General features: G+C 47.7%; 1 protein-coding gene across 1 annotated transcript in view; it reads left to right on the forward strand.

The window, feature by feature from the left end:
• Positions 1-2947: 2947 nt before the first annotated feature.
• The window catches only part of HID1 (HID1 domain containing), a 221874-nt gene continuing 210255 nt past the window's right edge, over positions 2948-14566 (forward strand). Inside the window, exon 1 of the mRNA XM_085617068.1 lies at positions 2948-3282. Coding sequence (XP_085473194.1) covers positions 3217-3282 — 66 coding nt within the window. The 5' untranslated portion in view covers positions 2948-3216. The remainder of the gene's footprint in view (positions 3283-14566) is intronic.

A 14566-nucleotide genomic window follows, 5' to 3' on the forward strand; every position in this document is an offset into this window, starting at 1 on the left:
GCCAGAGAGTACCTGGTCGAATCACTGGAAAGGCTTGAATTGACCAACCTCTGGGAATCCCCCGTTGATCATAAGAGCTTTAAAAAGGTTGTAACCAAAGTAACAAAAATGATATCCATAACAGAAGATAAGGAAACTTTGGCCAAGAGGGCTCATGGATGGATAGTACTTAATGATTATAAAGCTCTTACGTCACAAGCTTATTTGAAAACAGGAGTCAAACAGAAGATAAAAGAAAAATGTTTAAAGTTGCGCTTTGGCATTTTACTAATTCTCCCTCACCTACCACCTTGGAAAAGGAGACCTGAAGAACAGTCCTGTCGTCTTTGTGGAACAGGAAATGAGGACCTATTACATATTATTTGCATCTGCCCAAGCCTGATGGACATATGACGTGCCTTATTTCGACCAACTTTGAATCAGAAGGGCATCAGGACCTGTAGGCAGGCTGTAAAATTGTGTTTTAACTCAGAAGAGATCCTGCTAAACTGCCGACTTACAAAGTACTTTGACATAGTGGCTGAAAGACTCAAGCTCCAGCCACAGGCAACAGCAGAATAACATGCAGCTAGACTACTTATATTGAGCACTCTAACAGCCAATCTACATGTGGGCCTGTCTCGTCCAACCCATGTTTGCACCTTGAAGCATAAGCACTTTATCCATGCTTTTACCCACTTCAAAATGTTGGACTAGGCACTCTGACGTACAAGTATTTTGTCCCTGCTTTTACCCACCTCAAAAGGACTGAATAGACGATAAAACCGAGACCAGATATGACCTCTACCTATAGCATAACATCAACAAACTCAGTTTGGAAGGCTGTATTTTAAATGTTAAAGTATAAATTGAGACAAGGATTGTTTTATGTACTTTTAACGCTCCGATGTTTTTAAATTGTGAGTTTTAATTAACTGTATAATAAACTACATACTTACATTGACTATGGGTGAGAGCAGAGGAAATTGTCCAGGTCTCAGAGCTCGATAGCTCTTTTACCACTTTAAATAGAGTTTTTGAGCAATTTTTAGCCTGGAGGATTTTATGTGAAAAAACTCTGCGCAGGCCGCTTTACAAAGAGTATAATATTCACTTAAGGCCTTTTTGTATATTATTTTAGAATCTTCATTATAATATTTCCTCCAGCATCTTTCTAACGTTTTACACTTAGACTTTTCGCTTCTAAGCCTATCAGTGAACCAAGGGTCGAGTGGCAGGTGTCTACTTGAACATTTGGTAGACAAAGGAAGGCATGTTTCTACCGCTTGTAGCATACAATTATGGATACGATTGCGATCTTTGAAAGAACTGTGTTTAAGATCCGGTCTAATGTCAGCTAGAAGCTTATTGAAGGTCAGAACATTGAGCTTAGCCCATCTATCTTCTGGTCTTCTGTTCCGGCGCCAAACAAATCAACTGACGGGGGGGCATTACTTTCAGTATAAATTGTACTGCAAAGTGATCGGACCAAGACAAATAAAGGGCATACTATGGTCAGGTTGATTTGAAAAAATAGGGTCTAGCAGGTGACCGGCTACGTGAGTGGGACCAGAATTACATATTTATTTCTATTTATTTGAAAAGTTTTATAAAGCACAAACATGACCCATACAGGTATAATGAGCACTGTACAAAGTGCGGTAAGTATGAGTAAAACAACAAAATGGATCAAAAGAGATAACTTAAAAATCAAAATGTCAAGGGGGGAAACACACAAGGTCAAAGGGGGGGCATGGGGAGTCAGCCAGACTAGTGGGACCAGTAAGGTTTCAGCAGAGAAGAAACATAAACTCGATTGAAACAGCACGTTACAAAAGAGTATCAAGTTGCAAGTTTATCACTTCTAGGCCAGCCATAAGTGATGAACTTTTGGTGCATTTAGGGTCATCTAAGTGAAGATTCAGGTCTCCCAGCATTGTAAAATGTGCAGCCTTCAAGATGTGAGGGGCTGCTAGATTTGGGAAAGAGAGCACCCATGGCCCGGATGGGCCAGTGGGCGGTGCAGCAGTATACCAGAGAATGTGAATTTGTCCTTTGTCCGCTATATAGATTTCTCAGCAAATTTAGTGGCCATTTCAATGAAAATGTGCAGTTTGTAAATGAAAGTGCACTACCACGCCACGCTTTAGTAATATATTTGTGACTGTGTGCTCCAAAATGCACAACAGCTGGCTACATACCACACCTTTACCATTTTCTTGTGTATGTGATTTGGGTGATTTAACATTTCTGGCAGCACCCCCTCTTTGAAAATTGTTGCATCACCACTTGTAAATTTCAATTCAATTCAATGTTATTTATTATTATGTTTTGGAACTCGACTGAGGTCTACAGAAATAATACAAAAATATATCCTTTAAACAGGCATTATTGTAACATTATAAAAACATTCTAGAAAAGATCACAATGTATAAAATGAGTGATTAACTGTAAAATTAGGGATTATAATTCCTTACAATACAACAGCCCAGGGGAGAAATGATATGCACAACGGACAAGCTAAAAATGTCACAGCGTATATTGTACAAATTAAGATATGACTGCATAAATAAAATATACAATTCAGTGTACTAAGTGATACAGTGACCAGATGCAAATATGTGGATATGCATACACATAAAATAACACAATTCGTAAGGAGCGAAGAAAAAACGTATAACTGCACAAGACCTTCAAACAAGACCTACGAATTTTTTGCCAACAACACTGTGAATGCTGTCTGCGTGTTTTTAAATCCATACTTATTATATTAAAAGCTGGCGAGCAAATCTAAGAATGCAAAGTGATATCTGGTAAAAATGCCAGGAATGCCACAGACGACATACAGCGGCTGCGCGCGAGGCCTGCTCTGGTCGCGAAGCCAGTCTCCAGGTGTTGTGTCGCTGATGCCCGGCACGGGGAGTCACCCAGGAAGAGGAAGGCGGGACCTGCAATGGAGGAGGCAGGCTGGGGGCGGAGGGTGGAACCGGCTGCTGTTCCTGCTTCCAGAGCCTCTGCCGCTGACGGCGGAAAACAAGGAACTGGGGAGCTGCATCCGGGAGGAGGAGGCGCCGTGGATAGAGAGGGCCCCACAACCGGCAACGGCTAGGGGCAGCGACGGGAGGAGCCCGAGGCCGGAGCCTGCAACACCGGTGAGGCTGCGGGTATAGGAAGGGGATCGGAGCTCGCAGCACCTGCCGCGGCCCACAGATCGGGGCCGGAGCCGCGGCACCTGCCATGGGGAACGCGGACTCCAAGCTCAACTTCAGGAAAGCTGTGATACAGCTCACCACCAAAACGCAGGTACAGTTTGAGTCGCTATGCTGGTTGGTGCAGTGGGAGTCCACGGTAAATGTGGGAGTGGGCATGGTTTAACTGGGGGGCATAGCGGTGGCCGTTAGGGTACAGGAGGGGAGCATGGTATGGTACAGAATGTAATCAGAGGAGAGGTGGAGCGGAGGTACAGGTGGCCATGTTATAGATGGTATCACGTTACAGAAAGGGTAGTTGACGTGTGCATGTGGGAGCCATGATGCAAGTGGTGTCACTCTGGATGGCCTTATTTTATGCAGTTTGTGTATAAGATATTGATAGTTGCCACGGTTCAGATGGAGCCTTGTGAGTAAGAGCCATGCTGCAGATGGGGTAATTTTGCATCACTGGCACATGTGGGGTGAAGGTTATGGTGTTCAGCTTGGTTGGAGTCTGTGTACTGCAGATGGTGTTCAGCTTGGTTATTCAGCTTGGTTGGGGTCTGTGTATTGCAGATGGTGTTAAACTTGGTTGGGGTCTGTGTATTGCAGATGGTGTTAAGCTTGGTTGGGGTCTGTGTGCTGCAGATGGTGTTCAGCTTGGTGGGGGTCTGTGTGCTGCAGATGGTGTTCAGCTTGGTGGGGGTCTGTGTGCTGCAGATGGTGTTCAGCTTGGTGGGGGTATGTGTGCTGCAGATGGTGTTCAGCTTGGTGGGGGTCTGTGTGCTGCATATGGTGTGTGCTGCAGATGGTGTTCAGCTTGGTGGGGGTCTGTGTGCTGCAGATGGTGTTAAGCTTGGTGGGGGTCTGTGTGCTGCAGATGGTGTTAAGCTTGGTGGGGGTCTGCTGCAGATGGTGTTCAGCTTGGTGGGGGTCTGTGTGCTGCAGATGGTGTTCAGCTTGGTGGGGGGTCTGTGTACTGCATATGGTGTTCAGCTTGGTGGGGGGTCTGTGTACTGCATATGGTGTTCAGCTTGGTGGGAGTCTGTGTGCTGCAGATGGTGTTCAGCTTGTTGTGGGTCTGTGTACTGCAGATGGTGTTCAGCTTGGTGGGGGGTCTGTGTACTGCATATGGTGTTCAGCTTGGTGGGAGTCTGTGTGCTGCAGATGGTGTTCAGCTTGTTGTGGGTCTGTGTACTGCAGATGGTGTTCAGCTTGGTGGGAGTCTGTGTACTGCAGATGGTGTTCAGCTTGGTGGGAGTCTGTGTGCTGCAGATGGTGTTCAGCTTGTTGTGGGTCTGTGTACTGCAGATGGTGTTCAGCTTGGTGGGAGTCTGTGTGCTGCAGATGCTGCCCATGGTTCAGGTACAGAAGCCTGATGCAAGTATCTATTTTTCACAATGATATAGGTGCAGTGATTGTGTCTGGGGCACAAACCCGATGGGGAAGATTGCCTCTAAGACATGGACTGTGGCTGCGCGGGCCTGGCTCAGGTGTGGGCCGCGGTACATGTGTTGAGCACGATATTGATAAGCTGTGTTCTTGACACTGATGGGGCACTCTGTATCTGATGCAAAGTATACAGGAGTCTGGGCATGTTGCAGGTGTTGAGTTTGTTACTTCCAGGAGCCATTACAGTATCGATATTATGACTGGGTTACATTGTATTTAATCACTATTCTTTTTCTACACATTTAGATACGTGATTAATAAAAATGTTACACTGCCACTCATTTCTTGAGGGCTCCCCATACTGAGATTGGTGAATTCCACATATTAGAAGTTGGTGCTTCGTATTGTTTTTTTTTTTTTACTGTGTCCTAATTCGCCACCCATCTATAATGCAAAGTCGGCTGCATCCAAACTATGGGGCTGATTATGACTTCGGCGGGCTTGGGACCGATGTACCTTCGTTGGCAGTCAAACCACTGCTTCCTTGGTGGTCAGACTGCCTGATTCTGCCTCTGAACTATATGGTTGGACCGCCAACAGGCCACCGCCGATATATGAAATACTGTGGCGGCGGTGGTAAGGACAGCGTCGGTTAATGGTGTTGGTGCCAGCATGGGCGCCGCCATGTGTATAATGACCTGCCTTTCCGCCGACCTTTTCGTGGTGGGGACACCGCCATGAAAAGGTTGTTGGAAAATCAGGTAAATGGCCACAAAAAGGGCCCCAGGGTGATTTAGCCTTTTTGTGTTGTGGCTTGGGCCCATGTTGTGCCCATTATTCCAGTAATGTTGGGAGGCCGCTAGCTTGGCAGTGTTCTCCCAACCACCGCCACGACTCTGAAGTCGTAATTGGCCCCTATGTTAGTCATAATCATCTATGGCAGTGCTGCCTATTTTCTGACTTTGATTTCCAAAGCCGTTTTCAGGACATTGCTGCCGCATTTTGTTGCAGTTATATACTCCTGAATGGTTATTTATTACCCACAGTAGTATGTTTGAACTATACCCCTCATGCACCTTGTGCTTAATAGTTAGCTTTCCTGCACTTGTTTAACTTAATTAAGTTAATGTTATTAATAGTGGTCTATGCATAGTGCCAGACACTGTTGATCTGAGTAATCTTTCTCTGTTGGTAACACTGACCCGATGGGCGTTTTCCTTCCTCGCGTACATTTAATCACATGCTAGGAAGCGTTTCTTTAATTTATCCTATTTGTTTTTCATTAGCAATAGAGTTCAGCGCTGGACCCCACGGCCCACTCATTCATTAAGAGGATCCACGGGCTTCTTATGGTTTGCAGTAATCTTGCAATGGCCATGTTGTCATTAGGTCTGTGACAACCATTGACATTATTGGTCTGTCTCTTCCAGAGACCTTATTTAATTAACAAGTGCACTGAGAATCGTAATTAATTGGTTTACCCCACCTCCGGTTCTGTCCTGGTCACTCTTGTTCCATCCACCTCCAAGAGACTTACCACTACTTACCAATTCCGGTAAGTTTGCACCACTATTACATTTAAGACATTTTATGTCACTACACATGAGAGTAATATCCACTATCTCTCCTCACAGCTTTCCCAATCCTGACGCTAGCCTGATGATCTACCCCCAGATCCAGTGACATACACATCTAGGATTGTAGGACTGTGGCCACAATCCCTCTAGTAGGTCTCAAGACCTCAGTTAAATAATTTTTTAATCATCTACTCAACATACATTAAAAAGAAATTGACTCACAATTCTTTCATTTCTAGGTGCATCCTACAGTATTCGATTCTGATGATGGCCCTTTTCTATTTAAATTTGCATTGTGGGTCAAAACGTCTACAACTTCTACTGTGGACTCCTTTTTAATTTAAGTTGATTATGGATTGCGACACTCGTAAACCGAGTGTTGCATGTAACATCACAATGCCCCTATCAGTCAGGTGTATATATATTATTGTGTATAGCACTTACACACTGTTTGTTCACTTTATCACTTTCACTGTGCCATCACTAAATAGGAGCACCGTGTCATAATATTGATACTGTAAATTGCAAAACATAGTCCTTACTTTCGAACAGGATTTTTGTTAAAATGAGAATAAATGCACAAGTCGCATAATAAACCTTACTTGTAGGAAGGATTTTGTATAACTATTGCCGTGGTAGTCAAGGGCCGCACTTCCCCCATAGGGACCACTTGCGTTGATAATAAAATACATAATAGCGAAGGCATGGCTGGACTGGCCAGTCTGCCACTTTGGCATTTCCCCAGTGGGTTGCAGACTAGTGGATGGCTTTCAGAGCAGGGTGACCAACCATGTCTCCATGGGCCCATTCTACTCCTGGTCATGTGCACCGCAGAGTTGGCTTAAGTATTTTTCCTAGGTCTTACTTTGGTTTCCAGTCCAACCCTTCTGATGGGTTTCTTTGTGACTGACACATGGGAGAGAGGGCATAAAACCTGTAACTGATTACTATATGTTGCAGAAAAAGATTAATGTCCAGCGCTCAGCATGGTAAAGGGGAGGCGATGTTGTACAGAAACCTGGGCATATGCATGGTCTCTCGTTGAGTGAAATTGACTGTATGTCATAGAGGGAGGGATGAACGCGAGTCTGGGTACTTTTAACCTGGCTTTAGCATCCACTAGATCTATGAAGGGTGGCACTGAGCTGGAGAAACCAGGTTCAAAGATCTTTTAGAAGTGCGCAAGCCTGAGGACATCAGCATATATGATTTCAAGTTGTACAATTAAGAGTGGCATGAACTATTCTGTGCAGATGATTTGCAAGGATGAGTAAAACCAGATTGTAGAGAAATTGAGTGAATTCTGCATTACATAGGTGTGACAAAACATCCAAGTAGAATTAAATATCCTCTGGAGAAGAAATACACTTTATTATAGAAACATGAATCAAATGGCACTACGAGACGAGATCGAGTGGAGCTTTAGGTGGACTTGCTCCTTTCACGGCACAGTTCCGTGTGGTAGCTGCTGCTGTTCCTGTGTCTGCTGCTGACCCCTGGTCAGGAGTTTTTAGGCCCGCCTCCATCCGCAGCAGACTCCTGCCCGCGTGTTATCCCTGGTGGTCTAGTGGTAGAGCATCACTGCTGTGCTGCTTGACTGGCCTTTTGTCTCTCTTTATTTTCCTGCCTCTACCTTTTGTGCTTTTCTTTCATTTTTTCCTGTTTTTCCTCATTTGTTGCCCTTGCAAACCCCCGCGGCCCCACCCCCCCTTCAGTGACACTTCCCACTCCTGTGTTTTCCCACCTCCGAGCTGTCCAGCCCCCTCCGCAGCACTACTTAATGGCGGCCGCTGCGCAGTGAGAGTGTAGTCCACTAACCTTTTGGTGGACTTGCTCCTTTCATGGCGCAGCTCAGTCTGGTTGCTGCTGCTGTTCCCATTACTGCTGCTGACCCCTGGTCAGGAGTTTGAGGTCCTTCTCCACCTGCAGGCTCCTGCCAGTGCCTCATCTCTGGTAGTCTAGTGGTAGAGCGTCACTGCTCTTCTGCTTGACTGCTCTTCTGTCTCTCTTTCTACTTTTCTCTCTCTTATTTTTTCCTGCCTCCCCCTTTTGTGCTTTTGCTTTTCTTTCCTTTTTTTCTTGCACCGCACTGACGCACACAGCCGTCAAGAAGACACCAGGCAAGCAACACTCCAAGAAAGCCAGCTAGTTCACTCCCGCCCTCCACGAGTCCAGACGCACCTGCTGACAACTCGAGAAGAGATTGAGGAACAATAAAACCCCTGAAACCCACACAACATTCAAATCTGCAGTCAACGCACACCACCTTCTCCTCAAAACCACAAAGAAAACGGCTTTCCAAGATGGAATAAATGCCAACGAACCCAACAGCAAAGAACTCTTCGCCATCGTCAAGGAGTTTGCCAGGCCCAATAGTGAGACCGCAGACATCCCACCCTCCCAAGACCTCTGCAACACACTATGTACCTTCTTCCACCAGAATATCAGGCATATCTACGACAGCTTCGACACCCAAAACCCCGTCACTACGCCCACCGCCACCGCACGCAACCACGCCACACCCCAACAGATCGTGCTCAACTGGACTCCGCTCAAGACCATGAAGAGCATCCACTCAGGAGCCCCATTCTATCCTTGCCCATACCACATCTTCCATAGAGCAGCCGCCTCCATCGCACCCCAGCTTTGCCGCACCATCAACTGCTCCATCCAAACCGCCACCTTCCCCGACAACTAGAAACACGCCAAGATCAACCCCCTGATTAAGAAACTGTCCGCTGACCCGGCAGACCTCAAGAACTTCCGACCCATCTCCCTCCCCCCCCCCCACCTTCCCAGCTAAGGCCCTCGAGGGCCATCAATGCCCAACTCTCAGAGTTCATTGACGAGAACCACGTCCTGGACACCTCCAATTTGGTTTCCAAAGCAACCACAGCACAGAGACCGCACTCTTTGCCGCCACTGATGGCATCCGCTCCCTCCTCGACCGGGGCGAAACCACAGCCCTCATCCTACTGGACTCGGCTGTCTTCGACACCATCTTTCACGGGACCCTAATCACGAGACTCCACGACGCCGGCATCCGCAGCAAGGCACTGGACTGGTTCCACTCTTTCCTGACTTGCCGAATACAGCGAATCAGACTCCCCTTGTTCTTCTCAGAACCTACAGATATCAGCTGCAGAGGCCCCAGGGCTCCTCCCTGAGTCCCACCCTCTTCAATATCCACATGGCTCCCCTCGCAGCAATTGTCAGAAGCCACGGACTCAACCTCGTCTCCTACGCCGACGACACCCAGCTGATCATCTCCCTCACCAACGAACCCACAGCCGCCAGAATCAACTTTCACAATGGAATGAAGGCAGTTGGTACCTGGATGCAAGACAGCAGCATCAAGCTCAACTCAGACAAAACTAAAGTACTCATCCTGGGACCCATCCCCTCAGTATGGGACGGCTCCTGGTTTTCCCCACACTAGATACCCCTTCCACTGCTACGGACCACACACAACCGTGGCATCATACTGGATGCCTCGCTCTCAATGAACCGCCAAATCAACGCGGTATCCTCATCCTGCTTCCACACACTCTGCCTGCTTCAAAAGACATTCAGATGATGCCCCACAGAATCCAGCAAGAGGGTCATCCACACGCTCATCACCAGTAGGCTAGACTACGGCAACGCACTCCATGCCGGCATCCCCCAGAAACAGCTCAGGAAACTACAGAACGTACAAAACGCCGCAGCCAGACTGGTCCTCGACATCCCCTGCCACAGCCACATGACACAACACCTCCTTCAACTCCACAGGCTCCCTATCAACAAGAAAATCACCTTCAAGCTCCTCACACATGCCTACAAGGCTCTCCAAGGCGCTGCACCAGAATATCTGAACCACCACTTCGCTTATCACACACCTGCCAGACATTTCTGTTCTGCCCAACTGGCCCTGGCCTCCGTCCCACGGATCCACAAGGCCAGAACCAGAGGAAGATCCTTCTCCTACCTCACCGCCATGACCTGGAACACCCTGCCAATCCACCTCAGGCAATCTGTGTTGTTGACCCAGTTCAGGAAGGACCTCAAGACCTGGCTCTTCGACTGAACCTCCACACCCAGATAGATCAGCAGCCCCTTCCCATTGCCCCCCCCCCGCACCTTGAAACCCTCACGGGTGAGTAGCCGCGCTGTACAACCCCCCTGATTGATTGATTGAGTAGAGTTCAATGATGGCTCATGAATTGAGAGGAGCTGGAACCAAGCTTGATTCGTTGGGGAGCTGAAGTAAGGTTGACTGAGTAAACTCTGGTAAAAATAGAGCCTAACGTGGGATACGAGCTGAGCCATGAAAATATTTGGAATGTAAATCATGTAATGTAGAAGCCCCATTTTTTCATAGTATTAGGTCTCGCTGAGTCAGTGCACAAGAGCTGCTCGGAGAGACATTTTGTAGGTGAGTTTTCAAAGTGCTGCTGGCTGGCCTAGCGCTTGCATTCACGCGAGCATCCGCCAGCTTTCAGCCCCATGGCTTTCATTTGCCGCGCGCACTGCATCACATACCACTCGCCAGCCTACTTTTGCTGTCGCACGAGCACCCGCACCTCTTGTGCGGCACGCGCGCTTGTTAAAATTCCTTTCCTGCCCACTCGCCAGCCTACTTTTGCCGTCGCGCGCTTGCGCACCACTCGCGCAGCGCGCGCTTGTTTTCCTTGCCCCCTCCTCCCTTCCCTGTGCCGTGCCAACCTCCATGCCTTCCTTTCTTCCTCCCTCCACCTCCACCTCGCCTCCCGCAGATATTCTGGTGCCCTGGTTGCAGCCTCACCTGGTGAGTATGAGTAACTCTGATCCCGAGGATGACAAGCAGTTCAGTAAGTTCACGAGTGCAGTGTGCAGTGCGCATGCTCCCCTGGGCGTGCCCTTGACTCTGGCAGTCTCTACCTGTTTTTTTTTTTTTACTTTGAGCGCGAGGCGCGCACACAGTCAATGCTTGTTTTAAAATATAGATTGAAGAGTCTGCTTTTTAACTTTAGCAATGCTCGACCTTATGGCGCCCTCTTAAGTTGCTAACAAGTGGTAAACGGGAACATCGCTATTGCACTATGAGCAAAGTATGACGGACCTCGTGCTGCTCTGGCGGCCACAGTGTGCAACCACACTGCAGCGAACTACTGTTGAATTTGTACTTATAAAGTTTTCATGAAATCGCATGCATGGGTCCACTCGCGCCGGCCAGGCTGCGCTCAGCTGCGCTCACTGACTGCAGCGGCATTCATGTCACGTGACAAACATTGTCCATTCATTTGCAGAGTCAAGACATGAGTCAGTAGTGGGCGGCAGTTCGGTTTCTAAGTTGTTCAGCAGCCCGCCACTGTGCCTCTCTCATGATGCCCTGCCACTGGATAGGGCTGCTGGAGACTTGCCATCATGGCCGACAGCTCAGTCATTCAGGTCTGTAATGCGACCGATTTCGTGAAAATATTTTGTTTTACGACATTAGCCTGCAGCTCACTGCTCTTCTCTGGCTGCACTGGTGTGGTGCCGCTGTGGACTGGGCGGCTCAAGCAGTCAGTGACAATAATAAGGACTCCTAGCAGCTGAGACCACGGCTGCTATCTCGCAGCCTCGACCGACCGTCAGTTTGTGGGATGCACTAGCAGTAAGCAAGCATTTATAAACATGGTGGCCCAAGTACTTCTTCTAACCAAACTAATTGAAACCAGGGCTTGAGTACACCATACAGAGGCCATGTACCTGCTTTTTCTGCCTCTCAGCCAGGACAGCAAGGTACAGACTGCTTGAGACATGTCGGCACTACCTCGGTGCAAGTGCATTTAAGCAAACATTAGCACTAAGCTTCATATAGCACCAATGGGGTAATTTCAAATCTTTGTTTTTCTTGTCTTCATCGCTTCATTTAGCTCGCGAGTGTCACTCAGTCATTGGATGTCACTCAATTACACTGAAATTATGAAAATGCCACACATCTGAAACCTTGGCCGCTATGTGGGTGCCAAAGGTCTAAGCAATAAATAAAGAAGTTTTTTAATTCGGTCTTTATCTTGTCACATTACCTGCGCTTCAGAGACAGATCGAATGTAAGGTTGGGTCTTCTGACAAATTGCTGCTTATGTTTTTTAACATGAGGGTTGGTGTTTACAAATTCCTCACTTTGCAGTCAGATAAGTAGGTAATTATGTGACAATCTTGCTGTGGTAGAGAAAGAGTGAAAGGAAAGATGTCTTTTGTAACAACAAAATGTAAACACCTGTAAAAAGTGAAGTGCACACGTCCAGCAGTTAGAAAAGCAAAATAAGCTAATTTTTGGGTAATTCTGAGGTGTGTTACGGAAACAAAGATTTTGATAGCATCAAAACGAATTTAGACGATTTATTTGGTGATGCACAAATGATAGATATCCACTGAAACTAGTTCTCCAGGTTTGTGTGCGATAGTTTTATCAGCAAAACTATGTCTTCACACATTTAGTGGTGATTTCACTGGATAACGTGCTGCCTGTAAATAGTGTGCTATCAAAACAACACTGTAGTTACATTAACAAGTCTCCCACCTCAAGCTCACTGAAGCGAGGTGAGTCGTGAAGGTTTGCGGTTCTAAAAAGAATGGGAAGCACTGCTCTAGAGGTGATATCTCCTGGCTTATACAGAAACCTAAAAGAACTTCTGGCACGACAGATGATTGTGTTAGCATAACCATCTAATTATTGTGAAAGACTGAGTGAGGACCGGAGGAAGAGCACATGAAGCACAGCTGTGACCAAGGAAACAAGCATTGGCATAGCCAATAGGTCTCGCTTTTGGGACCTTATAAGTGTTTAGCCATGCAACAGTTGATGTTGTTGCACAAAGGATATTGTGCTGCTTAGCTAAATACTTATAAGGTCCCAAAAGCGAGACCTATTGGCTATGCCAATGCTTGTTTCATAGAGCAAACCTGGCCCGAGTGTTTTAGAGCATTTCACAACGGACCCAGATACGTTTTTTGGCGCAGCTAGAGTCAGTCATGGGATGTTGAGGCGCGGCCTGAATTAAAGTCTGGTTCCCGGTGTTTCAGGATCGGTGGCTCTTACCTCTAGGCCAATTCACCTGCCCTGAAAGCTCGGCTCGTTTAGTCTCGAGATTCTAAAAGGACTTCAATTCGAGCCACAGCCAGGCCTCTGGTTCGAGCTTTATGTTGCTCTCGCACCTCTGAAAGCTGACGATGATACATTGGAGACCAGGGGGTACTACGTGAGAGAATGCAGAACAGCACACACCTGCCGTGGCATACGCACTGGAGACCATCTCCTGCGTCAGCCCTGCTCAAACCCCCAGAGCTGGATGCACAGTATTTTACCAGGGGGTGTCCTCTGTGACAAGATTGACAGAGTAGAATAGTTCACGTGGAAAGGGCTTGCGTCCGTTTCTCGTTGAGAATGTTTTTTTAAAACCTTTTTTTTGGTTAGTTCTGCACCGCACTTGGGAGGCGTGAATAATGCAGCAGGTGAGGTTTGATGATTGCCCTCTCTGTGGTTCCTTTTATGTTTGCCCTCCTCATCCCACAGATGTGCCTCCACCCCTTCACATTCTCACTAGCTCGTGCGTCATATTCATAACCGGATTATCCCTTTCCCAGAAAGCTCTGCAGTGCCAGCTTCTGGCTGCGCGTAGCACCTCCGCCGTGCCCCAGCCCCCTGGCTGTAGGTAAACAATCAGTTAATGTGTGAACCACGACATCTGGCGACACCGAAGAACAGCAGCTCGGCGCCACTGCCGGGTGTAAGCCGCACTCACGTCCAAAAGAGACCTGGGGCAGTGTACTTGAACTGGAGAAAGCCTGTAGCGGATCCATACGGCATGCACCCACATCAGGCGCGCAACGCCCATTGGGCTCAAAGGGTTTCACCCCCTACCCCCCCCCCCCCCCCCTCGTGTGTGGCAGCCCGGGATGAGACAGCTTCCTGGGCACACACACAGCCGCTCCCGAGTACTTCACAGGTCTTTAAAAGACCATTTACTTTCTTACGAGGCTGTGTTGTGTTTTCACCTCTTCTTAGAGCCCCTGCATCTCCACTCTGCATATTGCTGGAAGAATCAGCCCCCCACGAAATTTATAGTAGTCCCCCCTCCTCCCCCCCCCCTCCCGAAATTGTACTCTAGTTGCGCTTCTGACCCACATGCACTGATGAAATACATGCCAGGGCCCCGTGTATACTGACTGACACGCTAGAGACCGTGTATTCTTTTTATATGCACGGCCAGATCAGCAGAGACCGGGGACTGTCCATGGACAGGGGCAGCAGGATGCAGACCTCGGTGCTGAATAGACGACACACTAATAGAATGGAGATCGCAGCGGTGCTCGGGCCCAGAGACACTTTAGACCAGTGCTTTAAGTGGGATAAACAGATGGATGGGTACTTAATCGGATGTGGCTCGAGCAGCCTTTACATGAGGTGTGGCACAGTTA

Source organism: Triturus cristatus, chromosome 7, assembly GCF_964204655.1.
Source record: "Triturus cristatus chromosome 7, aTriCri1.1, whole genome shotgun sequence".
Lineage (NCBI taxonomy): Eukaryota > Metazoa > Chordata > Amphibia > Caudata > Salamandridae > Triturus > Triturus cristatus.